Below are 26,385 nucleotides of genomic sequence, written 5' to 3'. Positions count from 1 at the left end.
ATAAAGCATTATGGGAATACAGAGCAAGGTCATCCAGTATTCATCTCATACAGTTTGTATGCTTCAAATTTGATTAGTCTATTAATTAAAATGTACAGAATATCATTATTTTGTTATTATAAATTGGCGTTCAAAATCCTACAGTCTGGGACCCAAATTCTAGCTACTAAAAAATCCCTCACTTTCCAAGGGCATCTCTGCATTATTATATTTTATGTAAGAGCTAGTGTGGATGGTAGGCAGCTACATACTGTACACGGTGAAAGGGTTCCAAAGGAGAGATGCAGTATGAGCTTATTGATGCTGACCCAACTGATGCTAAGGTACATGTTCTGTTAACCTATCTCCAAAAAAGGACTGTTGTGGTTTGATTTCCTGCAGTATAAAAATGACTATATATGGAGGTTGTTCTGATTAGGAGTAGTTGGTATCTGCATGCACAGGATGTTGACAGCCCCATGTGACCAGAAACAGGTGGTACCCTCATTTCTATTCTGGGAACCATGCACAGTATTTGGGCTACTGCACTTGTCTGCCAGTTCTATGAACATAAAGACCAAATTCAATGTCCACTACACTGTATGTTCAGCTGGGTCCAGTTTGTTATCTATTTCAGCTATCTAAAACGTAGATATAGATGCAGGGGGCAGGGAACCAATTTCTATATTGACATAAGACTCAATAGACCAGAATGCAATACAAGACGTGTCTAGTTTAGCTTTGCTTTATTAGACTCTTTGCTCTAAGTTTATACCAATTTACTGTGGTTTATTGCAAGGCATTTTTTACAATCAACAATTGAAATGATAAAGGCAGTTGCAGATTACAACATAGTACAAAATGTAAACCATACCATCATCAAACTTTTCTTTTTACATAATAAACCAAAACACTGATAGCACACATAAAAAAAAACTACTAAATGCATTACATATTGATGATATCTTATATATAAAGGGGCAGGATTATCCTTTAAGATGTTTCTGCAAAATCTCACTTTGGCCCAAATGTGAGATTGGCAACGCTGCAGGCTATAGCAGCACACATACACACACACACACACACACACACACACACACACACACACACACACACACACACACACACACACACACACACACACACACACACAGAGCAGTCAGCCTAAAAAAACTGGAGAAGGGCACAGGGCCACACTGCGTAAACACCTCAGCTAATGTGGTTTTGCTCACTGTCTCCTCTGCTATGGCTCTTTCAATCTCAGCAAGATGCATTTATTTAGACATAAAGAAATGGTAAACATCAGAGGATAACGGATGTAGAGATCGAGTGTATATGATGATGCGCGTATATATATTTCTATATCACATAAATACAAAAATCACAAAATGACAGGTAAAATCCCTGTATCCTTCTGATTCAGCCAGAATTTAAATGAGGTCAAATGCTTATGGTACAGAAATGGCAGTCAAATAGCAGAGCTATAGTGTGTAAAATCCCCCCGTCCCTTTTCTCCTGGCAGTGTTGTGTCCTGGAGGCAGAGCTCCCACACAACAGACGGGACTCCCATCACACAGCCTGCAGGGTGGAGCTGTTCCACTGTAAAAAAAAAACGCTGCCAGCAACACAGAGAGTCCAATCACTTTGTCACAGAGGGGAGAGCTGATGCAGAACGCTGCTGTTTTCCCATTTTTGTAAAAAAAAAGAAAATAGCAGTGCTGCCGTGTTGGGAAGGTAGCCTGAAGGCTGAGAGGTGAGGCCTGGAGACCAGAAGGGTGTCTGTTCACACTCTGAAAAAGATAGAAAAATGTGAATGTGATGCTTTATCAAGCCTTTAGGGAAATCTAGTTTCCATTTGACTTTTTTTTCTGTGTCTTCTCACAAGGATCTAGATGAAAGCTAATGTGTTTTCTCTGGCTTTATATGCCCCAATACGTAGGTGTATTATGCACAGATAATGAGGGAAACTCCCAAAGCTGCTTACTAGAAAGAAGCAGCACTTGGTACTGGGTTCACTGGGTTTATTGCTTTTCCTAATTGGATTGCTCCTAAAGAAAACCCTCCACGTGTGTGACTCAATCAATACCTGCTCACAGTGTTCAGCTAATATGGAGCCCGAGGGCTCATTCACTGTAAGAATCCAGTGAAATGTGTATACAACATAGAGAATGATAATAATAAGGTGTGTTGCCGCGTCACTTTGGGATCAAATTTAACCCCACGTGCGTAGCAGGATCCTTGACAGGCCCTTTATTGTGCTCTGAACCAGCCAAAACGTTTTTAAAGCACATTTTGTATTGAACCTGCTGCAATCAACATATTGTTTAAAGTGTAGGGAACATATTAATGATTATAAAACGAGTAGCTCAAAATAAGCAATCTGATTGGTTCATTGGTGATATAATAACCATGTACAATGGCTATGATTCAAATTCATTTGCACAATAAGTATCACTCCGTGTCTGAGAAAACAAACATGAGACTGACAAACTTTGTCTTTAGTAAATTAACATGAGTAATTAAAAACTATATTCTAACTCCATTCTTAAAGTTTTATTTATGTAATAAATAGCCTATTTTCATGAATGTTTACTCATATTCTATTCTGTCCTATATATGTACATAAGACAAGAGAATGTGCCTCAATTTAAATATTGTATGTTTACAGAAAAAGGTGTTATATATAATATAAGTATCTAGAGGATGGTCATAAATAAAGCAACCAAGTTTTAGGGGTTTCGTTGTTGCAAATAAAAGAACAACAACCAAGAAAAGCTTCAGTGTAGGCCTATTGACCCTGGCCGGGAGTAATTTTGATTTTAGGTATCATATCTTCCCATCTTATAATTTACGTAGGCCTACATAAAGAATACTATATAATCAAGAGTATATGTTTTTTTAATGATTTCAAACTTATACTGTGTAAAACAAATTGTGTAAGATTTTTAAAAAGCCAAGTTCATTTAGAATATTATGCTACGCCTACTTTAGCTTGGCTTTTGGTCTCCCAAACAAAATAACAAACAGAATTTCAATTCTGTCTCCATTTCTTCATTTGTAAGACAGGTCTATGACTATTTTGTGGTTAATAATGGTATACTCTTCGTCAGTCTTTAATCAAATGAATGCTAACTGCAGTAAGCAGTTAGGTTTTGCTCATAGACTGTATACATAGGTTCTCTAAGCATCCATTACAGTAAGCAAACAAGCTATAGCACTATGAGTTGACTTCCTGTCCTTCTGTGGAAACACATGACATCTTTTATTCATTTTTACACATCAATATAAAAATTAAGGTAAATTCACTTTCTTCCAAATATTATGATGTTACAGTTTTTTTTCGATTGCTTAAGCACTATTTTGAAAGCAGAGACCGTTTTTTCAAAACACCTCACACTATTAGCACAACCACACACCCATTTAGCAGAACGCCTCAGACACTTGCAAAAACTATACGCTAACTTATAAAAACCATATTTTGTTACCATTTGAAACACACACGTTTCATATGACTTAATTCTGTTCAGTTACACACTGCTGTTGCTATCCTAAAACACTTTTAGCAATTCTACTTCTCAGTGATTAGAGTACTGTAAATGAAGTACACAGAGAATATGCAAATATACAATAAGTTCACCAAACACACAAGCCTAATGCTGCACACTGAGGAAAATATGTATTTCCCTCCATATACCCAAATCAGTTAGTATGTCAACATGGAGAATCACAACAAAACATGTCCCAGTTTTCATACAGCTACTACAGTAGTGTGCATATTATTGTTAGCTCAGCAAACAACAGACAAACATAAAATACTGTATCCAGTAAAGGTTACAATTACAGAAACGTACAAGAAAATACTAGACATTATCTCTTCGCCTAGCTGGATCTGGCCAGAGAATTTCATCACCATCACAGGCAATACATCCTCATTGGCAAGACAACGTGGGAAGAACCGTCTTGAATGTCCAATTCATCCTTACACAGCCGCAAGTCAACCTGTTCACAGGCGTCCTCCATGGCCTGAATGAGGGCTACCTTATCGTCTAACTCCTTCTCCTCCACTGTGGATTCCCCCTTTCACCTTCCCTCTTCTTCTGACTCCTTTCCTTTCATTTTGGTTGAAGGCAGGTAAGGCCTTCATGTGTTTACGCACCTGATGACTGTGTTTCACAGATTGGCTCATAGTTGTGGTCATTTCACAGTCAGTGCTTTGGAATTACAAGGAAGTGACATCATGATATACTTATGTGTCTAATGAATACAAGTGTTTTTAATGTTTTGCAAATCACTGTGTGTATTTTTTTGCAAAAAAGTGTGAAGATGACATTGTGCTTGTAGTGGTGCACATCTGGGCCAACGTTTTGCTCCCTGAGTGTAGGGTTTTGATAATTGTGTAATAGGCTACTTTTGATTTCAGTGTGTGAGCAATCGTCAAAAACTGTTATTAATTTGTATGTATTTCATGTAAAAGTGGTGTTCAGAGAGTAATCCAAAAGGGGGCGCCACCATGGAGGACAGACCCCGCAGGCTGCTGTGTGGAGCGAGTCTCATCCCGACAGGAGGAGAGCCGCTGCCATTGGCTCCTGCGACGTTATAAATACAAGCAAATGGCCTTTAACGGCTCAGAACAGGCGGAGACACCGGAGGAGGCAGGCAGGCAACCTGGGAAGAGCTTCTGTCGCTTTCACATCTCGACAAATCACACACATGCACACAGGATTGGACTTTTATACTTAATTCCGAGTGAAATCAATGAAGGAGAGACGCTCGTGTCAAAAACTATCTCTGAAATCCGGCATGGATCCCAGTCAGAGTGTGAAGTGTAAAATAGTGGTGGTGGGAGACAGCCAGTGCGGGAAGACTGCCCTGCTTCACGTGTTCGCCAAGGACTGTTTCCCCGAGGTGAGACCCTGCAAAGCCCGCACACTGATTAACATGATGCCAATTAACCTGGTTTTATTAATACACGGTGATAACTAAACAGCTCGTGCTTTTATGGAGCTGGATGTGTCAGATGGGTTGGTGCTCCAATAATGTTGAAGGGCATGCATTGAGTTTTATCTATGTGATGCATGTATAGTTAGTGTGTGGTGTAGCTGTAATGCTTACAAGAAATGCAGTACAGTAGGGACAACAGTGCTATATACTAGTTGAGCATTGGCACTAGTTATTGTAAAGGTAATCATGTTGTATTACTTCTTCTGTTATAAGCCTCATTTTGGTAATTTTTCATCCAAAATGTTAAGACACAAACCCTTGTTTCATTCATGTTTCCTGCAGAGCTATGTCCCCACAGTGTTTGAAAACTACACAGCCAGTTTTGAAATCGACACGCAGAGGATTGAGCTCAGTTTGTGGGACACCTCAGGTAATTATGCCTTCCATCACCTCTCTTGTGTGCTTCATGTTACTGTCTTTTGTGGCAGTGTCATTGCAAAATCAGTTGTGGTGAAATGTTCAGACATGTCCAAACATGCACAAACCCCATGTGACCCCTGTGGACATGCAAAGTGCTCTCTTGCTGGTTAGAGAGATGATCAAACACAGGTCAAACTGCACACTAACGCTGAGGTATTTCCCTAAAATGTCCAGATCATAAGATATAAAGAGACCCAGGCTTACATTTTTGAATAATGAAATGAATCTGTGACCCATTTTAATCAATAAAGCTGGGTTAATCCTTTCTCATAGTCTGGAAGCCAGGCACGTTCCCCCCCCCCCCTCCCCCTCCCTCAGATTAGGAAATGGTTCACCTTTTACCTACATGGAAACGTTTAGTATAATAGTTCAGTGTTAACACAGAAATGCATCAAAGTGCTGGATTTGATTTATGAATTATTCCCAGCTGAGAAAAGCTGAAGCAGAAACCGGAAAGGAAAGATAATGATAGGCTGAACGGAGCGTATATTCATACATCTGGAGAACACACTTTGAAATTCTTCCCACTGCGGTTTTTGGGAAAGTTTTGTTGTGCAACACGTGTACTGGCTCCCCAGCTTTTATCGCTTGTTGGTTGGACTTTGTGTTCAGGGTCCAAACCAGCTGCTTTGTGTGTGTGTGTGTGTGTGTGTGTGTGTGTGTGTGTGTGTGTGTGTGTGTGTGTGTGTGTGTGTGTAAACAAACCCACATTCCCATCCATCAATGCCCAGCAGTGAAAAGCACAGCAGTCAGGCGTGAGTGAGGCGTATGTTGCATGTGTGTGAGCATGTGGTGTGTGTGTGTGTGCGAGTGTGTGTGTGTGTGTGTGTGTTTGTTTGTGTGTGAGAGATGGGCGGGGACAAGCCTACAGCCAGCTGTTGCGGGTCTCTGGCCTGGAATTCCTGAGCGATGTCTGAGTAACTTTGTCGAACTCGAAAGATCAGCGTGAAACGAAGCAAAACTACAGAGTCAATTTACAAATGTTGATTTTGCACAAATGTTACAGCTGTACCTCCTTTAAACAGCAAAAGCAGCACAAAGTTACATTTTTGCTCTGTGTTAGACTTCAGAGTAAGTAATCCTTATTTCCAGTCTTAGTAACACTACAAGATTGCAAAACAAGGAGGTCAAATTTCAAATTCTTTCACCCCTACAGCATGTGCGTACCGTGGAAGTGGAAAGGCGAAAAAATGAAAGTCGGCTAGAGAGAGAATTTTGTTTTATTGCACTGCGTTGGCCGACTGCCTGGAGCCATTTTTCTTCTTCTCTTTGCTTCATAAAACAGCAAGGGGGGGACGCCGTTCCTATTAGATCAGTGTGTCTGAGATGGAACCAGACCCCCCACCCCTTTCAATCCTTAACCCCACCCAGCATGCGCCCACACACACACACACACACACACACACACACACACACACACACACACACACACAGTGATTGATACAGCTTTTGGCTTGACTGGTCCTTTTGTAGAGACACCCATCAGCCATAGGCAATCCAATCGATCCCTTATCTCCTGAGGTGTGCTGGGGAGGGGGGTGTGTGTGTGTGTGTGTGTGTGTGTGTGTGTGTGTGTGTGTGTGTGTGTGTGTGTGTGTGTGTGTGTGTGTGTGTGATCCCAGCATGCACTAGGACAAAGACCAGGAGGATTTATACAATAGAGAGGTGAAGACAAACACTCAGGACTGCCAACCCCCTCCCTCACAAACACTCGCCTACACACAGTGTGGTGGTCTTTGTTCTGCAGTGATGAGTGGCCTAATGAGATGGCTGGCGTGTGAGTGTGTTTTAAAAGGGAGGGAGATGGGAGTAATTCAGGTCATTAAGGTAAATGCCTGCCAGTTGTATTGCCTTCCATTTGTTCCTCACCCTGCTTGTCTGTGCAAGCTTTGTTTCCCAGGCCTCAGGGTGGGGCCCGTCGGGGCCGAGGCGCAGCCTTTTGATGCTTCGCATGTCTTTCACCAGCAGAGGAAGCGGTTTACGTTGTCTGCCTGCATGTCTAAATGAGCTGCAAAGGTGTTCGTGCAAGAAACAGGAAGACAGGAAGACAGGAAGGTAAACAGAACAACCCCTGTGGCCCAGTACCTGTGTGCCTGAGGCCTCTTCTCATTGTCCTGAGTTGAAATGAGCAAAAGTCAAACTCAAAACCTGTAAGTACATAATCTCAGGCAGGGTTGCAACTACCAACTATTTCCATTATTAAAATGTCAGAAAATAGGAGCAACAACATAAAACCTACCCATCACACTTTCCCAGCCCAAGGTTCCAACCCAAAGATATTTAATTTACAGTCATATACAACAGAGAAAAGCTGCAAATCCTCACATTTGAGAAGGCAACAACAGTTTCATTGTTTTTAACAATGTATTGATGCTTAAACCGGCATACGTTTGTTTGGCTGAATAGGGGGCAGCGCAACAAGCTGTAAAAATAACGCTGACATACTTATGGCTAATGACTAACGCAGATATGGATATGGAGCAACATTAGCATTCATTTGGGGTCATGTTTCTGACCACTGGATAAATGTAAATCCAGTACTCACTGTCGTTTTAGCTTTGGTTTGTTGTTGACCAGCAACTGGGAAAAATATCTGGCTCTTTAGCTGCTATGTGTTCCACTATGTTAACAAGCTAGTCTCTAAGTGTGTCTGTCTGCTGTTTGGTGTGTTTATGAGAGCGTTTACTCTGGGAACAGCTGCTTTGTTGCGTCTGGAAACAATGCTCCGTGAGGGGTGAGAATAAACCAAAACGGTGTTCTTTAATTTTTCAGTCAATCAACTAATTGTATTAGCACTAATCCCAGGGTCATGGAAGATTGGTTCAATCAGATTTGACACCTTTGCACTAGTGAAATATTCACAATGTACTTATGTTGCAGTGGACTGCACGAAAGAACTTAGTACTCCAGAAATCAGTGTGAGGTCGGTGTTTGTTCCAACTTTCTTAGGCACTTTCCCAAAGCTAGGACAAATAAAAGCTTCAATAAAATCTCATAAGAAAAACACAGGAACTCTCAGGCATTTTCACATCAAGGACTCCCAAAGTGACCTACTTGTTAGACCCCATGGATCTCATTTGATAATATTTATCCCGGGGAACCTAAAGGGAAAGTTTTTGTTGTTTTTTGTTTAGTGCTGATTTGAACAGCTGCCAATTTTGCACATTAAAAGATGACCCACTTGGAGAAACAGGAAGAAAGTCAGATAAAGGAGTTTTTAAAGGAAGATGCATAATGCTAGAGGATAGAGCAGTCCGGATTATCATTTCCTTCTGTAGCTTCTAGAGCATGTTGCATGTGCGGTTTCGCCTGTAATGCTGGACAGCTGAACTATGGGACTTTTTCATGCACTCCGTAAGCCCCCTCGGCTGCTCACACACACTGTGCCCCCTCCATTCTTGTGTCGGCAGCCATTGTTGCATTGGATCACATTTCTGGGCTCAGCGAATTGGAGCCGCATGTCTGGCATTCCTCAGACTAAAGGTTTCTACTTCCTCCTCTACAAAGACCCCTATTGTACCCAGCAGGCCCAGATCCTTAGCGGAGTGAAAGAGAAGTGGCGTGGTTCACTAAAGCCTTACCTCGTTTCCAAGGGGAAATTGAATCACACTGGAATTTGCCGACTGGTGAGAGAGCCTTGAGCAAACAGTGGTGATACAGTATATGAACTAAAGGACAGTGGAATCCTGGGAGAGATTAATAGGCTTCCTGTCTGCTAATGTCACGGAAGGACTTTCTATGTGATCTTACACCTGACATTAAAATCTCTTTCCGGTCTCGACACTGAACACCTTGCACTCTTGGCCCTCTGTGTCCTTCGGTTCCTGTTGAATGCACATTTTGAACTTCAATTGTGTGTTGTAATGTGGAGTCGTACTTGATTCACACTTTGTTAATGTAAGTGTCATTAACACCCTCAGAGCTCATTTACGTAGATCTTTTATAGTGTTTTAGGTGCATTCACATGTGGATGTTAGGAGTTTTTTTTGTTTTATTTTTAATGTTAGATGAGATCTGAGAGATGAATATTTGTCTTGAAGTTACATGTTACAAAAACGAAATCCTAAATGATTGTATCGTTGCATATCGTATTGTATCGTTACATATTGTATTGTTGCATATCGTATTGTATCGTTACATATCGTATTATATTGTTGCATATCGTATTGTATCGTTAGATATTGTATTGTATCGTTACATATCGTATTGTATCGTTGCATATCGTATTGTATCGTTGCATATCGTATTGTATCGTTGCATATCGTATTGTATCGTTACATATTGTATTGTATCGTTGCATATCGTATTGTATTGTATCGTTGCATATCATATTGTATTGTTGCATAACATATTGCATCGTTACATATTATGGTATTGGTACATACCGTATTACATTGTTACATATCGTATTGTATCGGTACATATTGTAATGAATATCTTATCTTACAGTAACATTATAAAGTAACATATAACATATCTTATGGTAACGTATCACATCGTAACATATTGTAGCTTAATAATTCTCATCATAGTAATTCATTGTGTTGTAACACATCATATCTTACTGTATTCATGTCATATTAGCTGTTAGATACCTTTTCACATTTGACACAGCAGTGATTGCAGCAACAATTATCTTGGTAACCACAGCAACAACAGCTGATCTATGTTCAGGTTACATCAGTTTAAATTACTCTCTTCTCTCCTCTGTTTGTGTTAAATGTGACTGGCTGGCGAGAGGTTACATATTTAGGCTCAGTGATGTGGGATGGCTGGACGTGCCTGTCGCTGTTTGTTGTTTCCACAGGTGTCCCTGAAGGCTTAACGCCTCTCCACACACACACACACACACACACACACACACACACACACACACACACACACACACACATGCTCTCACCGCCCCTCTGCTCACTTCTGCTCAGCTATGTTAGCTATGCAGTAAACCAGCAGGCCTGCAGACCTGTTGCCATACCTCCAGACTGTCAGTCGCAGCTGGCTTACCTCAGGACTGTGTGCGTTTGTACATTTCCATGTCTTAGAACTGTATTCCATGGCTCCCCCCTTGTTTTGATCTTAGTCGTATATGATTTCTTTAGTCAATTAGTCATTTTTCACGCTGAATGACTTAGTTTCAAGAACTTAAGAGCACATCTTTAGCAAACACAAAATTTAAAATGGTGCTTTTGCATGTTCTTTGTGGAGAAACTTAGTTTTACAGATCTGTTGATTTAATCAATTAGTCGACAAAATCGTATCAGTGTTAGTCCACTAAGAATTTCTGTAATTGAAGACAGCCCTAGTTTTCCAGACATCAGGAAATATCAGATTCTTTTTTTTGTTCTTGGTGGAAGTCAGGAAACATCTGGGACTCTGAATTCTGAGTCACATTACATGAATAGAGTAGAATGTACTTTCCAACTTGTTTCATGTGCATTTACTGCATTAAGTGGGGCTTTTCATCCCAGCTGCTGTGGAAACCAGCCGGGAAAAGCACATTAACAAACCAGAAAAGAAGAACATTTTTACATTTGGGAAGAGTTTCCGCTTTTGTTATGGAAAGTCCTTTAGGTTTTCATCAGGACCACATTGGAAGTTTGGCATTGTCTCACAGTATACTGTATCGTCTCATGTCATTGTGCTATCATTTGCTGTGTACAAGACACAAAGGAGTTGTTTAAGAGAAGGCGAGAGGGCTGGAGAGTGTGTGTGTGTGTGTCGATGTGTGTTTAAAGGGCGGACAGGGAGGACAGGGTGTGTGTCTTCCTTCCAGATTTAGAGATCCTGTGGGAGAACAATGACAGGAGCTAATTAGATGACGGTCACCAGGTCTTGTGTGTGTGTGTGTGTGCTAGCTCTGGGCTTTCCTCTTATCTTTCTGGTTGGCATGAAGATGACCTTGAAGCGGAGTTTAGTCTCAGAGCATTCCTAATTCAGTTATTACTCCGCTATAAACAGCAGACAAAAACAAAATTTCTCAGATTAAAAGTCTCCTGAAAACCATAACAGACCTGCTCGCACACACTCTTCAACAAGCCACATGCAAATTTTGATCCTCTGTGAAAAGTTTCCATTTTGTGTTGTGCAGCGTGAAGTGGTTTGCAGAGATGCACTCCGAGGAGTTGCAGGTATAAATACTTTAATCTCCAGGTAAATTAACAGGAATATGTGCAGAGACACATTGAAACCAAGACCACACACACTGCAGCCAGCAAATAAGATATGTGTGTTTTCCCCTTATTGGGTTGGTAAAAACAATCAATTCATTGTTAAATGTCAACCGACTCTACAGCTTACCCTTTCGGTCGCAGTCTTATTTTTCCAGTGATTGGTTCCAGGCAGAAAAAAAAGAAAAACCTTCAGACAATGCAATGCGGTCATGATTGAGTGTGAGACAGCCATGAAAAATGGGAAATAAATTCTTGTGGTGGGGTTCCCAAATTCCTCCTCGCTTTGTACTTCCTTTGCCGTGTTTGATTGCAGCCCAGAGTCGGGTCTTTTTGTTTAGGTGGTGTCACCTATCAGACGGCTTTCCGAAAGATCCTCAGGGATTGAGGGGAAAAGCACAGAGTTGTTGGGAAATAACAAGCCTGTTCCCATCTTTAACAAATTATGTTTAGATCAAGACATCAAAATAATTTATTCTGTGTAGTTCCTGGCATCCATACTTTGATACATAGTTTTTGAAATAGTAAAAGGCATTAAGAAACAGATTGGGAACAACAGTTGGGAATGTAACACTGAATTCATGGTTTGAGCCAATTGAGACAATGACCTCCTTAAAACATAAAATGTCCCCAAACTTCCCTGCACCCAATTGCCCCCCATAAAATTAAATGCAGGCTCAATGCTGTAAGAAGGCTTCTTATTTTTACATTTTATGTTGAGTGAGATGGCCAAACTACAAAATGTAACCGTTAGACTGTTATATTGCAAAGCGGTTTGCTAGAAAAAAAAACGCCACTCTGTACTGTTTTGATATTTAAAAAGTTCGGAAGGATTGTATCTTTTTGCTTTCTGAAAAGAGTGATCGTTCGTTTCCATTTGTGATCCGGTCGTTTTCCAGCTCTTTGCGCTGTAGCTATATAGCAGTTGAGTACTGACCGACAACTAATGCTAGCAGATAGTAATATAGTGCCTTGTATGTATGTATGTGTGTGTATGTATGTGTGTATATGTTTTTTTGGGGGGGGGGGGCATTTCTGCCTTTATTAGATAGAAAAGCTGAGATATGAAAGGGGAGCAAGACATGCAGGAAAACCATCACAGGTTGGACTTGAACCCTGGACCTCCTGCGTCGAGGAATAAACCTCTGCATACATGCACCCAATCTTCCAACTGAGCCAACCGGCCACACTGCCTTGTATACTTTAAAGCATGTCACATCAGTCTCTTAATTTCCTAAATTGAGAGCTGAGCAATCTGTCAATCTGTGAAAGAAAAAAAAAAAACATTTTGCTATTTATAACTAAAGTGTATGGTGTGGTTGTCTACTTTCAGATTAATTGTCAAGTTCTTTGCAGTTGACCTTTGGCAAAATATTGATTGTTAGATGCACAACAATGGGCCAAACTGAGAAGTTATGTCTAATATTAATTCTTATAACATTTAAGTATTGTTCCACTCAATGGGTGTACATTTTTCACAGTATTGTTTATTGCCCCTGTTGGATGGAGCAGTAACCTAACTGGCCCATTTGACCCCCTCCCAGATAACTCTGGCTCAAACACTGGGAATGTGTGGACATAGATATGGTTCAGATTTCTGTATGCAGCAGCGGTACATTTATTGTCCACACATCAGCTATTGTCATGCTTTGTTGTGCGAGGCCCAGGCCTGGAAGGAAGCACAGATTGTATAAACGGTGTCGTCTCCCATCCAGACTGTTTAGATTAGGAATACTAGAGTGTGTGTGTGTGTGTGTGTGTGTGTGTGTGTGTGCGTGTGTGTCGCATTCCTGGTTTTTCTCCACGGCAGTGTTTAGAAAAGACCTCCCAGGGGAACCTTCAGTTACCAAAAACAAAATTCTCCAGATTCTTGGCAGCCGTTTGTGTGTGGTCAGCTCTTGCTTGTCATGTGATCTAGACTCACCTTGACATGACGCCACCTTGCCCCCCCACCCACCCACCCCCACCTTTTTCCTCTCTGGAGACCCTTCAGTCTGCCGGAGAGTTGGGCGTCTCCCTCACATATGGTATCAATTTTGAGTATGGGAGTCATTTCCTCGCTCTGAAGTTCTCCGTTTCTCGGGAGAGGATTTCTTCAACAAGTCATCCCGTCGTAGTCAGCACATTCTTTCGACTGATGCGGCATTATTTGTTTTTCTCGAATGGTTGCTATGGATGGCTGAGCTGCAATCATGCCATATGAGAATAACTGTCAGAAATGCTTTAGAGTTAAAAGCGATGATTTGGCTGCGTTCATGCATTCAAGAGAATGTTTGTGGTTCTCTGTAGATTTTTAGTTGCTGCCCCTCACTTTAATGCGGTGAAGACTTTTAGGCCTCCCAGGAAAAAAAGTTTCTTCCACGATCACAGTCTTGAATTGGGAAACGTGCTAATCCATCCTTGTGACAAAAGTTGTCCAATTTTCTGGTGCATGTACCTGTGTGTCCATGTGCCCAACAGCTCTAAAAACCAAACCAGTTGATTTGCAGTGTGTGTGAATACTGTTTGAGCTTCTTGTCTTCCTCTGTTTCAGGATCTCCGTACTACGACAATGTGAGGCCTCTCTCCTATCCCGACTCTGACGCCGTCCTCATCTGTTTCGACATCAGCCGCCCTGAAACACTCGACAGCGTACTGAAAAAGGTTTGTTCCTCTTTACTGACACATTCATTCATGAAGCAGTGATCGAGCCTTTGATAAGCTCAATAGAAGTCTTTTAGCCCTTAAACTCTAAACATTCCACCACTGTAAAGTCTTTGATTTGGTTTGATCCGCTGACAAAGGCCGCGTCTACAGTCAAGAGATTTTCCTGTAGCCTCAGTCACGTCAGATCTTGTGATGTGAGGATGTAAAGCCGTAGTGTGACTGGAGGGTCACTGGGTTGAATCCCTGGAGCGGGGAATAATAGAAGTAACGCTCTCACACACTGACTGACTTTAAAACTGAGGTGTAGCCGCCAGTTACTCACATGGAGCTGACGTCTGATGACTGTGGTCACACTGGCTGACTCCCACATGTGTGTACTGAACATAAAGCATGACATGCAGCATCAGACAGTCATCTGACTGGTAGAAGGCTTTGATTGTACTCAGAAAAAAAGGTTGCTAAAAATGTAAAATTATTGTTTTTTTTTTTTTTTACAGTAAAACGCACCTGGTAGTGCTCTTCTTTTGTAAGGAACTTCCTGTTGTCATGGCGTGTTTTTGTAGCTGTCCATAAAAGTTACAATATGAGCAAGTTCATTGTGTTTACCGCAACGTTGTGTTAGTCACAGATCCTGTTTCAGACAATGAGGGTCTAGATTAGAATTAGCATTGGTCTCATAGTGGTGTTTTTGCAGACAGAAAATGACAGACACATTGCACAAAGAAACTTCCTCTTTGAATGTTGATGAACTTGATCCCCTGACCAGCCATCCAGCCATCCATCCAGCCAGCCAGCCCTGAGGCACATGAGCCTCAGATTAAAGCCCCTGGAGAAATACCATCAATCACAGAGCATTTATTGTTGTCAGGGAGGAAACCTGGGGATTATTTGTAGTTCCCTTCCAGGAAGTGGCAGCTTTAACCTTTGTACTTAAAGGACGGGTGATGGGGGTGGGGGGGGAGACTCATGGGATGTTGTGTCAGGTCATTCTGGCCAACATGCATATTTTAACAGTTAAATTGCAGTTAAATAATACTTTTCAAACATTTCAAACATTTTACTTGTTTTTTTTTCTTCATATGTGGTCTGTCGAGAAAATGGGAGCTACATTTTGAGCAGCAGCGCTAGATAATTTACCATTTTGCTTTCTCCTGTGCAATCAGTTAAGAGTTTTCTTTCCGAGTGTTGCATGATGCAAGCTTTTGTCTTTCTCCACAGTGGAAAGGGGAGATCCAGGAGTTTTGTCCCAACACTAAGATGTTGTTGGTTGGATGCAAGTCAGACCTGCGCACCGACCTGAGCACACTGGTGGAGCTTTCCAACCACAGACAGACACCAGTCTCTTATGACCAGGTATGCAGATCAAAAGTGTTGTAGGTGACCGATTTTTAACGGCAGATTTGAATGTAACATGCGATTAGCAAAGCAGTTTTGTGACTGGAATCATTCATGAATAATCGCTCATTGTTATTTAAGCCATAACTGATCCCTGAGAGAGAAAATCCTGTCGTCATTGTTGACGCGAGTACTTTAAAAAATGCGTCAACCTGACCCGCAAGCCTTTTATTCCCCTGGTGACCATATTTGACCTCTTCCTCCCCAGGGTTCCAACATGGCCAAGCAGATCTCGGCGCCCTACATCGAGTGCTCGGCTCAGCAGTCGGAGAACAGCGTCAGAGACATTTTCCATGTGGCCACGCTGGCTTGCATCAACAAAAACAGCAAAAATGTCAAGCGCAGTAAGGCCACCCGCGGCAACAAGAGGATCTCACACATGCCAAGTAGGCCCGACCTGGCGGCTGTGGCCTCGGACCTCCGGAAGGACAAAGCCAAAAGTTGCTCAGTGATGTGACTGATCAGACTGAGGGGGATTAGACTGAGAATGAGGACAGCGCACAGTGCAAGCAGGAAGCTATGGGGCAACGCTCTTTCCTGCATGCTAAAGACCCCTTTTTTGTCTGGAAAGAGGTTTTATAAGCTTCAATTCATGTACACGTTACTGGAATACTCTGCACCAGTGAAAACTCAATGCGTAGTAGCGTCCCAAACCATGTGGCCCCCCCCTGCCCTACCGGACGAGGAAGCTATCTGTCAGCGAGCTACCTGCTCGGGGAAGTGACCTGCTTCCTCTGGGAGGACAGAGCGGTCGAGGCTTTCCACACCAGCAGGAAATGAGTAGGAGGAGTGATGTCATTTAGGAGACGCTCATTTGTAAGGGAAGGGTTTAAGAACATGTGATCTTTTGAATGAGAGCCAAAGTCGGTGATGGGGGGGGGTGATGGAGCTGCTGATTGTGCTGGATCAGAGACTTTTTGCTCAGAGGGGTTGTACACCAACTCGTCACTGTAGTTTGGAACTGATTCACTCCTCTCCTCCCGTCCCCCCACCCCACCCCGTCCCCCCCACCTACTCCTGTAACTGTATAGTCTGTGTGCAGAGGACATTAGAAGAGCAATTTCTCAGTCCTGCACAAAGGAAACCTGATGCTGTTTGTCCCCTGTCTCTGATATCTCGTCGGTATAATGTGAAGTCATTGCTGTGTTACTGCATCATTGTTAAATTTTAGCTTCATCCTGATGAGTTTAATTCACTGAACAGCTAATCCTAGGAGTGGTTCTTTGAGTTTATAACAGCTTGTTTGTAGCAGTCAGACAGCCATTCTGTGCCCGTTTATTTCACCTCAACAGCTATAGATAAAAAGACTGAAGATAGATTATCTAAACTGTTCTCCACAATGCCACGTTTGTGGAGCTGTAAGCAAAATGACTCAAAGCTTAAGTCAGACTTCAGGATATGGCCAACAATTCCTCAAGTCCTTGTGATAAACGAATGCAGTTTGGATTTTTAATTAGTGACACTGTTTTGAAATAAATAAAAAAATAAACTTGCATAACAAGTTTTAAAACCCTTAATGGACCCTTAATGGGTCGTAAAGCTTTAGTTGACCAACACACATGGACTAATTGTGTAAAATGTGAATATCCTAACAGGCTGACAGCCAGTTTGAGCTATGAGTCATTTTCCCACTGCACTTTAGGGAGGGAGTGTAAATGTAAGCAACAACTAAAGCTTGTTTATTAGGCTGTGAAAACATCAGAGCTCTTTGCTTTGCGTTTCCATGAAGTGTTCAGACTTTGCTGTTAGGTAAAATCCTCACACAGGCCCGGGCACACCAGCAACTATTTGGATAATCAAATAATTGTCATTCAACACTACTTTTTAACAGTTTATAAACTACATGACTACTCGAGAAAATAATCGGCAGATTAATCGTTACTGAAAATAATCGTTAGCACTTAGTACAATACTGAGCGGAGGGGGAGTAAATGGAGCATGGAGCTAATGTGTCTGATTGGCGTTAGCTGTCTGGTTAGTTTGTTAGTGGTTTAGAGCTACAAAGATTAATCGATTAGTTGTCAACTATTCAATTAATCACCAACTATTTTGATGATCGATTAATCGGTTTAAGTCAACTGTAACTATTCTCTGATTCAGTTTTTTAAAATGTGAATATTTTCTAGTTTCAGTTTCTTTGAGTTGGGGACAAAACAAGACATTTGAGGACGTCATCTTGGGCTTTGGAAAACCACTGATCTACATTTTTCACCATTTTTCTGACATTTTATAGACCAAACTAATAGATTAATTGTGAAAATAGTCGTTAGTTGCAGCTCTATTGAGAGGTTACATATTTTGCGAAGACGAGGAAAATCATTTTGCTGTTTCACTTTCTGGTGTGACTGGGCCTTTGCTTAAATTGTAGTTTAGTTTTATTTTCCTTACATGGTTCAAAATTTGGTCGTTTCAGTGTATGGGTTCCATTAACCTTCATTTGAAATACGTCATCATGTAAACAACAAATGGGTGTTAATTGGAAAACTAGACTTTTTCTAAAGTCTTGACAAACAGTGTTGTTTACAGTGTAAATTAGTGTGTTTTTTTTCCTCTAACAGTGCAATTAAGGAGCTGTTTAAATATCAAAGGCGTTGATACACTTTTAATGTAACTTCCCATAATCTTGTTGCAAATGCCAGTGCTGTCACATTTGGCAACTCAGTGGCCCAACTCTTATCTCGATTTTCTGACCTGTTGTCTCTCCCCCGTGTACAGTATCATGTTTTCTTGAATGTTGATGTCCCCTTCAAATGTCTTTGCCAATGTTGTTGCCGCAATATTTATTGAATTATATATTTTCCCTTTAGAATAAATGCAAATGGAATTGAAGAGAAGTATGTTTTCTGTTCATTGAGAGAAAACGTGTACCTTGCAAAGCAGCTGGATTCTCGCGAGATCACATACACACGAAAATCCCTCTAGTCAGGCTTCAAGTGAAAGATCTTGTGTCTGAACAGCAGAGGACCGGACCAATCAGCGTCCGGTGAGGAGCTACTGGCAGCTCTGGGCGTGGTTAGGTGTGTATGACTGCCGCGACTGTTCGTTCAAACAACAATGGCGGACATGATAGACAGATGGTCCATCCAATCACCTGCCAGGTGTTTTTTTGAAAGTGCCAAACAGTTTCCAATAACTGCTTCTCAGATGGTTCTGTGTAGGGCTGCACGAAATGAGGAAAATATAGGATATGCGATATTGTTGAATATCGCGATAATGATACGATACTTGGGATAAATAAACGGATATGTACTCAGTTCTGCCTTTCTGCTGCTTCCAGTATTCTGCTAAAATACAACTTGAATTTAAAACAAATGAAAGGAAATCATTTACAACATTCTTTTATTGAACATTGAACCTCTAAAAAAAAGAGACACATTATGAAGTGCAATCTTCTACTGATATTTGCAAAAAATCTTGGAGTGTCTTTTGCAATATGTCACAGCCTGTGTGTATTGCGCCAGTTGATATTGAGATGACGATTAAAAAAAAAATATATATAATAATAATAATAATAATAATAATAATAAAATATATACAGTGTATATATATATATATATATATAGTGCAGCCCTAGTTCTGTGTACCAAACCATCTGGAGCATCTGGAGGTTAAGAAAACATGACGTCAAGTAAACTGAAGCCATAGTAGTGCGACCTTTCAGTCCACACGTTATCACTTTACCAGAGAGCACCTAATTCACTTATAGGAAGCACACCTGTCTTTCATTTAAAGCAAATTGGTTGTGTTGATGTTGGCACGGATCATATTTTTCTGAACATTGTGTCATTGGGTTCTCACAAGATGTCACACTTTCCTCTGAGCTGAGGTAAGGGTTAGGCTTAGGCTGCTGTCAAGGATACTTTTTCTTATCTCAACGTTGAATTCATATAGAAAGAAACAGCTTGAATCAACATTCACATAAATTAGTGTATGCATACAGGTTGTTTCAATTGTAAACGATAGGGATCTTGTGCAAAAACAGGAATCAAAAATCAAATCAAAAAAATCACACACACCTGTGGTGTAAACAACTTAATTCCAGGCACATACTGTGTGTGCGTTTATGTAAAGAGCTTTGCAATCGTAGAAATACTACACAGGTTTTTCTGAGAATAAAATTGGGCATACAACACCTCATGGAGGAATGCAAAATATTTTCCATAAGGCCACTGCACCGGCTCAGGATATAAAAAAATGCTATACAGCAGTTAAGGAGAAGAAGGGACAAAAATCAACTTCCTTATTTAAAACAGGAAATTTTTTGCAAAAATACTCTTGCTTTAGAAGAAGAATTTCATCATCAGTTGTCTTCTTCACATTAAATGCACAAAAAGAGGCTTAGATAAGGTACATATTGGCTGAGTAATATTTAGTTTTCCTTCATTCTTCAATATGACTCATGAGGACAAAGGACACATCTGTGATGTATGTCATGATTGCACAGGTGCAGCCTATGTAAGGCCTGTTGGTCTGTAGCACTCAGACAAAGCCATGCAGCTGAAATGTGGTGGTGGTTTTTAGCCTTTGTTTGCTGTCTCTGACAACAGCTAGCTTTTTACATGTGCATTACACAAACATGCCTGGAGTCAATTATCTTAGAAACCAGAAATATAGCCAATTTTCCAAGTTCACTTGCGCCCTCATCCAGACTGTAAGGGTGTTTGTTTTTTTAAATGTTTAATGATCCAGTTCAATAGAGATGAGATTTGAGCTTGTGACAGAAAAGTTTATTGATGCCTGGGCGTGGAAAAATTGGGTGGAGAATGAGCATTAGTCATGTTAACAATTCTGTAAATCCTCTGCTATGTCCTTTTCTTTGTACATGGATCACTGCATTAGCTTGATTTATTGTTGATGGGACAAAAGCCTGTTTTCTTTCAGTTATTCAAGACTAGCTTAAAGTTTAGATGGCGCTGTTGTCGGAGCAACAAGTCCTTGAGCCCAAACCTACAAAAGTGCAGTTTATTCACAATTAGCTGGATCGAGACTTTTCAGCTTAAACCCCCGGCCATTAAGACATTTTTTGAGCAAAAGAAACATGGCTTATTCAACCCAAAGTTTGAATGTTATCATACTGGGGATTTTGACAATTTAAATTTAAATTAAAGGTGCAGTAGGTAAGAATTGAATCTCATTTTTCTGTCTTACCCCTTCCCCTACCCCTTCGTCTTACCCCTAGCCCTTGTCCCTCAAAACCGAGTGGTAAGGGGTAGGGGTGAAAACATACCCCTATGAAACGAGACACCACTTGGTTACGTCTTCATACATACTTAGGTCTGTTTGCAATAAATATTTTTATACACACTGCATGGTGTGTTGTATATCTGTTTCAGTTATCACTGTTTTGAATGTCACTTTCTTTGTTAACAAAAAGCTGTCTTTATTGCCCAGTAAAGTAAACATAACATTATTACAACTATTACAACTATTAGAACCACAACTTACATGTCACACACATAAAAAAGGCACTCAAATGTATAAAACTAAAAAAAGGCACACAAGACCACAGCTATTCTAAAATTCCAGACCCCAGTCTGATGCCTGTTGGCCAGTGACCTATCCCTCCAACCCCATTTCTTTCATTAGTGTCTTGTATCATAACCAACAACAATGTACAGGTGCATGAACAGGAATGAATTACACATGATTACAATAATACAGTACCAATACAATAATGAATGTCTACAACATGAACGCAGAAACATGAAGCAATGTAACATTAGCGTTAGCGTTAGTGTAGCAAACTAGCGATTTTTAAAAACGTTTCAATTAAGAACATTGCATTGCAAATATATATGCAAGAGCACAAAACAAGACTTTCGTAATTTTTAAATCAATTCTCTAAGCCGAAAATACTTACATTTATGGGTCTCTCTGGTCGATCTGGTCGCCATTGTTGCCGGCTGCGCAGTGTATTCTGGGTACCCCTTGCTTTCAAGTAAGCTCGCGACTTTGCTTAAAACTAAGGGGTATCTACCACTTCCCCTTAGCCCTACCCCTCAATCAAAACGAGAATTGGGATATCCCTTACTCTCACGTGAATGCGCAAAACTAAGGGGAAGGGGTAAGTGGAAGGGGTAAGACAGAGAAATGAGACGCGGCCATTATAAAACTAACTTTCTGTCATATTTGCTGAAACTGACCCTATGTTCCAGTAGAACTACATGAAGCAGGTACTAAAAAAAAATCTGGCTCCTCTGGCACCACCTACAGCCTGTAGTGCGTTTTGCAAAAATCCACAGCTCCCTGTTCAGATGCACCAATCACGGCCAGGGGGGGTGTCTAATTGCATGTCAATCACTGCTCTTGCACACGCATTCATTCTCCCTTGTGGGGGGAGGGGCTTAGGATACCCTTTTGGGCTTTAGCAGAAAGCGGGGAGGGACTGAGAAGTTGTTGAAGTTAATATTTTTTGGCTAAATCCTGGATCTTCGCAATCCTACCTACCTCTACAGCACCTTTAAGTTTAATCAGCTTTCGGCGTTTTCATTTCATAGTTAAAATGTGTTTAAGATGCCTTCTCAGCTTTAAATTAACTACTGTAAAGTGTGCGAAACACATGAGTGCTGATTGTGGTTCTACTCATTTGCCTTTATTTAGAAAAAAAGAGTGCATTGGTATTCAAGATTACTTAATCCAAGATTAACAAATCAAATATGTAGATGAGTTCAAAGAACCAAATGAGGTGGATAAGAGTGAACAAGATCATTTCAGCTTGCTAATGTAACATTGTCTGAAAGAGTGGGGCCCAGCTTACTGAACACACCAGGAAAGAACTGTAGATGCATTACTAAATGGGTTAAAATAGTTTAGTTTTTACACAGCACAGTTAACATATCACTTCTTCAGCTCTACAGTATGACAACAGTCATTTCTTTTGGAAAAACAAGTTAGACTTCAGTCCTTGACAGTCTTGACATGTCAGTGAAAAGCTGGTTTTGTAGCAACGGAACAAAAAGCTCATTGTAAGTCAGCCTACATCGTTCCATCGGCTTGAAAAGCTACAGTATCACTGGAAGCAGACAATGTCATACAGGCCGTGAAAAAAATCCCCGGGGCTGCCTAGCATGCAAACTGCTTTTCCTCACACAGCAAGCCTATATATCACGCAATGACTTCATCACATATATATGGTCTAAGATGTATTAGGTTGTCAGGGGCAGGAAAACAGGGCTGTCAGGTGAAAAATAAATGTCAGAGATGAAAGACTCTACATGGAGGAAACCTTTTTTTTCAAGTAGCATGCATTTATATTAGATTTCAGCCTCATTTGTATAGTCTTGAGACTCATTTCTTATATTTCTAATTGGACTGACATCCCGTGGCTACAATATCCATATAGAGTAACAGCCCTAATAAAAAACTGTTGTAAAGTATGTAAGTTTATTCTTTTTACTAGCCAAATTAAAGGAATAGTGCAACATTTTGGGAAATATGTTTATTCCTGTTGCGACTTAAAAGTACTGTGTAATGTGTAATTTTTCAGCATTAACATGTCTAAAAGCGACTAGACCAATGTTATATATTTTGTTGAGGCATATTTTGTTACCTTTGGACAGCCAGGCTATCTTTTTCCCATTTCCAATCTTTATGCTAAGCTAAGCTAACCATAGCTTCATATTTAGTGTATGTGAGTGATGTCGATTTTCTCATCTAACTTTCAGTAAGAAAGCAAAAAAAATTGTTTTCCTTTTAGCCTTAGGTGCTATCTGGTGTTGTTCCTGCTTTCATAAAGTTGCAGTGACATCACATTATTTTCTGCAAAACAACAGCTGTAATCTGGTTTGGGTGTCAGTCCTTAACTATTAAACAGCAAGGTTTTCTTCTAGAGCTGGTTTTGCTTCTATTTTCCCCAGACACACAGGGGAGTAGTCTGTAGATCAAATAACACGCTCTCCACTCAGAGTGTAGCTTCATAAACCAGAACATTTGACATGTTGAGCATTTGAGTGAAGTGCACAACTTGCCCAGTTTTTTTCTCAACTGGAAAACCCTGCTTTCTTGCCATTATTGCCACCATTGTTGTTCTTTTTCATACTCTCTCTTGCATGCACACATATTTGAACGGTGATGTCCAGGCAAGTTCTCTGAGGCTTGTTGAAATGCATTTGGGAAATGTACAACATAATTCAGCTAGAACGAGATAGGGTGGAGAAGGGAAACAACAGAAACTGAATTTAACACTTTAACCCCAAGCAGCTTCTACAACACAAGTTGAGCACCGTTTGCTCACTATGATAGCAGTGGTAAACAAACACCGACACTCACAAAGAACAAAACATCTCTGTGCCAATTTAACCTTAATTCTACAGCTGGGTCCAGACTGTAATGGTATTTAGACTAACCCAGATACTGTAATAAGTAAGGAATCCCACTAAAGCAGAGCGCCTGAGCACAGCTCTGGTCTTAAACACTCCCTATTGGTGGGCTGAGCTGGCAGAAAATCAGCCTTGAGCAAGTCTGCAGTCCACCCTGCCCTGTACAGTATGTGTCCCACAACGCCTCATTTTACTCAGCCATGTTGTAGAAGTATGGGAGGTGAAGTGAGCTAATCCATTGATTGCAGATGTGCTGTAAGTGATTTCCGCAGCTTCCCCAAGGTTGGGTTCTTATGATTTGCAGCTGTTCAGATACATTGAGCATGTTTTCTTTTTAGCTGTGCTAGTGCTGTGACTCTAGGAATGGCGACGTCCAGAATGCAATATTTCAACAACTGTTGCATAAATGGCAATGGAATTTGGTACAGACATTCATGGTCCCGAGTATGAATCCTACTGACTTTGGTGATCCCCTTATTTTTTTTTTCTCTAGCACCACCATGAGGTTGACATTTTTGTTTTTTTAGTTAAATGTTAGTTAAAACTATTGGATGGATTGGCATGCGGTATGGTACAGACATTCATGGTCCCCAGAGGATGAATCCTCATGACTTGGTAATCCCCTCCCATGACCTTTCTTCTAGTGCCAGCAGCATGTGAAAGTTTTAACTTATCCTGTAAAATATTTCAATATCTACATGATTGATTGGCAGAAAACTTTGTACAAACATTCATGGTTCCCAGACAATAAATCCTACTGATTTAGGTAATCCTCTCACGTTACCTCTAGCACCACCATGATGTTGACATTTTTGGTTTAAAGTGAAACATTTAGTCAACTATTCTATAGATTGCCATGAAGTTTGGTTCAGACATTTAATTGTTCCTCACAGAGTGAATTTAGAGATCCCTTAACTTTTAATCTAGCGCCATCATCAGGTCAAAATTTGTCCAATACTCATGACCAAATACCTACATAAGTAATGATCTGTGTCTCAGCTATACTTTGTGTTTACTGCTAATTAGCAAATGTAAGCATGCTAACATGCTAAACAATAAACACTATACCTGCTAAACATTGTTAGCATGTTAGCATGCTGCTATTTGCAATAAGCTCAAAGCACCACTTTGCCTCTGTACCATTTCACAGAGCGGCTAGCATGGCTGTAGCTCTTAGTGTTTTTTAATTAATAAAACAAAAATTGACTGACACATACATGACTCATACACACATACAGTGGTGGCATTTATACATGAGAGAAATATGACAAGAAGCCACTCCTATCTGGCACATGGAAAAGTTGAGCTCCATTGTAGCCTTCAGCAGCTCAGTCCCAGAAGACAAAAATTGTTTGAAGAAAAGAGAATTAGAGAATCTTGTCATCATATTCTTTTGTTTACACCTGCCTTCCAGTGCATTAATCTGACAGGTGACAAACGGCGTGCTTGGAAATTGAGCTGGAAGGTTTTAGGCTTTTTATAGGATGCCATTTCTTATTGGACAATTTTTTCTTAGTTTCACACACATAAGTGGATCACAGCATGGAAAAAAAAGCTTTTGATTGCTTATTTGACTTTGATTCATGGGGAGGAAACTATCCCAAGACCATTTTAAATGTCTAAATCACTCAGGATTTCCTGCATGTCCAGTTTTGATAAATAGTTTTAATATTAAGCCAAATATCCTTTTCCCACTCTCCAGTGCAAAACAGAATACTTTTCCTAATCTGTCTGCAGTAACAGCCTTAGAGAGAGATGGGCGCTATTCATCGCCATCTTTGTAGGAGCGAAGAAGCTCTTTTTTCATCTTGATTAAGAAATACAATTGCTTGGATTAACTGTTATGGCAAAAGCAACAACTTGATTGAGCAGGAATGATCATCTATCAGCCACATATTGCTTTTTATGTGCAATCGACTGCCTGATATTGAACCGGGTGAAGTCAAGGCTTAGGTGGAAGTGAGTTGCTATGTTTCACGCAACAGCTCAACAAAACAGGCATCATCACTGCTCGCCCACAGAATATTCGCACACACTCTTTAAGTACTCTGAATGTTAATGCAAGCTGTGTGTGTGTGTGTGTGTGAGAGCAGCCCCCCCACAGTTTTCCATTTTCCTGCAGGACCAGCTGGGACAGACACAGACTGGGAGCGTGTAGATCAATAGGTCTAAACTGGTGGTGCATTGTTTCCCCCCAATCCTTCTGCCTCAGACAATCAGTCATGCACAGCTGTAAAATAGAGACAGGCTCAAAGCAAAACAATAGATGTTTTTTTTTTTTTTTTCACAGAATAAGCTTGTGCTGGACTCGGGCTGAAGGTCTTGAGAAAAGAGGATGATGAGAAGAACGTGTTTCCTTGTGGCTCTGAGGCGTGCAGACGGCTTGAGCTTAATGACAAGCTTTTGGTTCATTATGAATGAACTGGTGCAACATGGGAAAAGTATGGCTTAATCTAAAA

General features: G+C 40.7%; 1 protein-coding gene across 1 annotated transcript; it reads left to right on the top strand.

Moving 5' to 3' along the window:
* Positions 1 to 4,556: 4,556 nt before the first annotated feature.
* Positions 4,557 to 18,442, top strand: rnd3a (Rho family GTPase 3a). The gene is made up of 5 exons (XM_028571685.1): positions 4,557 to 4,884; positions 5,263 to 5,350; positions 14,101 to 14,210; positions 15,432 to 15,566; positions 15,817 to 18,442. The coding sequence occupies exons 1-5, from the start codon at positions 4,735 to 4,737 to the stop codon at positions 16,063 to 16,065; spliced, it is 732 nt and encodes a 243-aa protein (XP_028427486.1). The 5' UTR covers positions 4,557 to 4,734; the 3' UTR covers positions 16,066 to 18,442.
* Positions 18,443 to 26,385: the final 7,943 nt, after the last annotated feature.

This window comes from Perca flavescens, chromosome 24, assembly GCF_004354835.1.
Source record: "Perca flavescens isolate YP-PL-M2 chromosome 24, PFLA_1.0, whole genome shotgun sequence".
In the NCBI taxonomy this organism is placed as follows: Eukaryota; Metazoa; Chordata; class Actinopteri; order Perciformes; family Percidae; genus Perca; species Perca flavescens.
The sequence above is the reverse complement of the archived record's forward strand: the minus strand, read 5'-3'. Positions and strand labels throughout refer to the sequence as shown.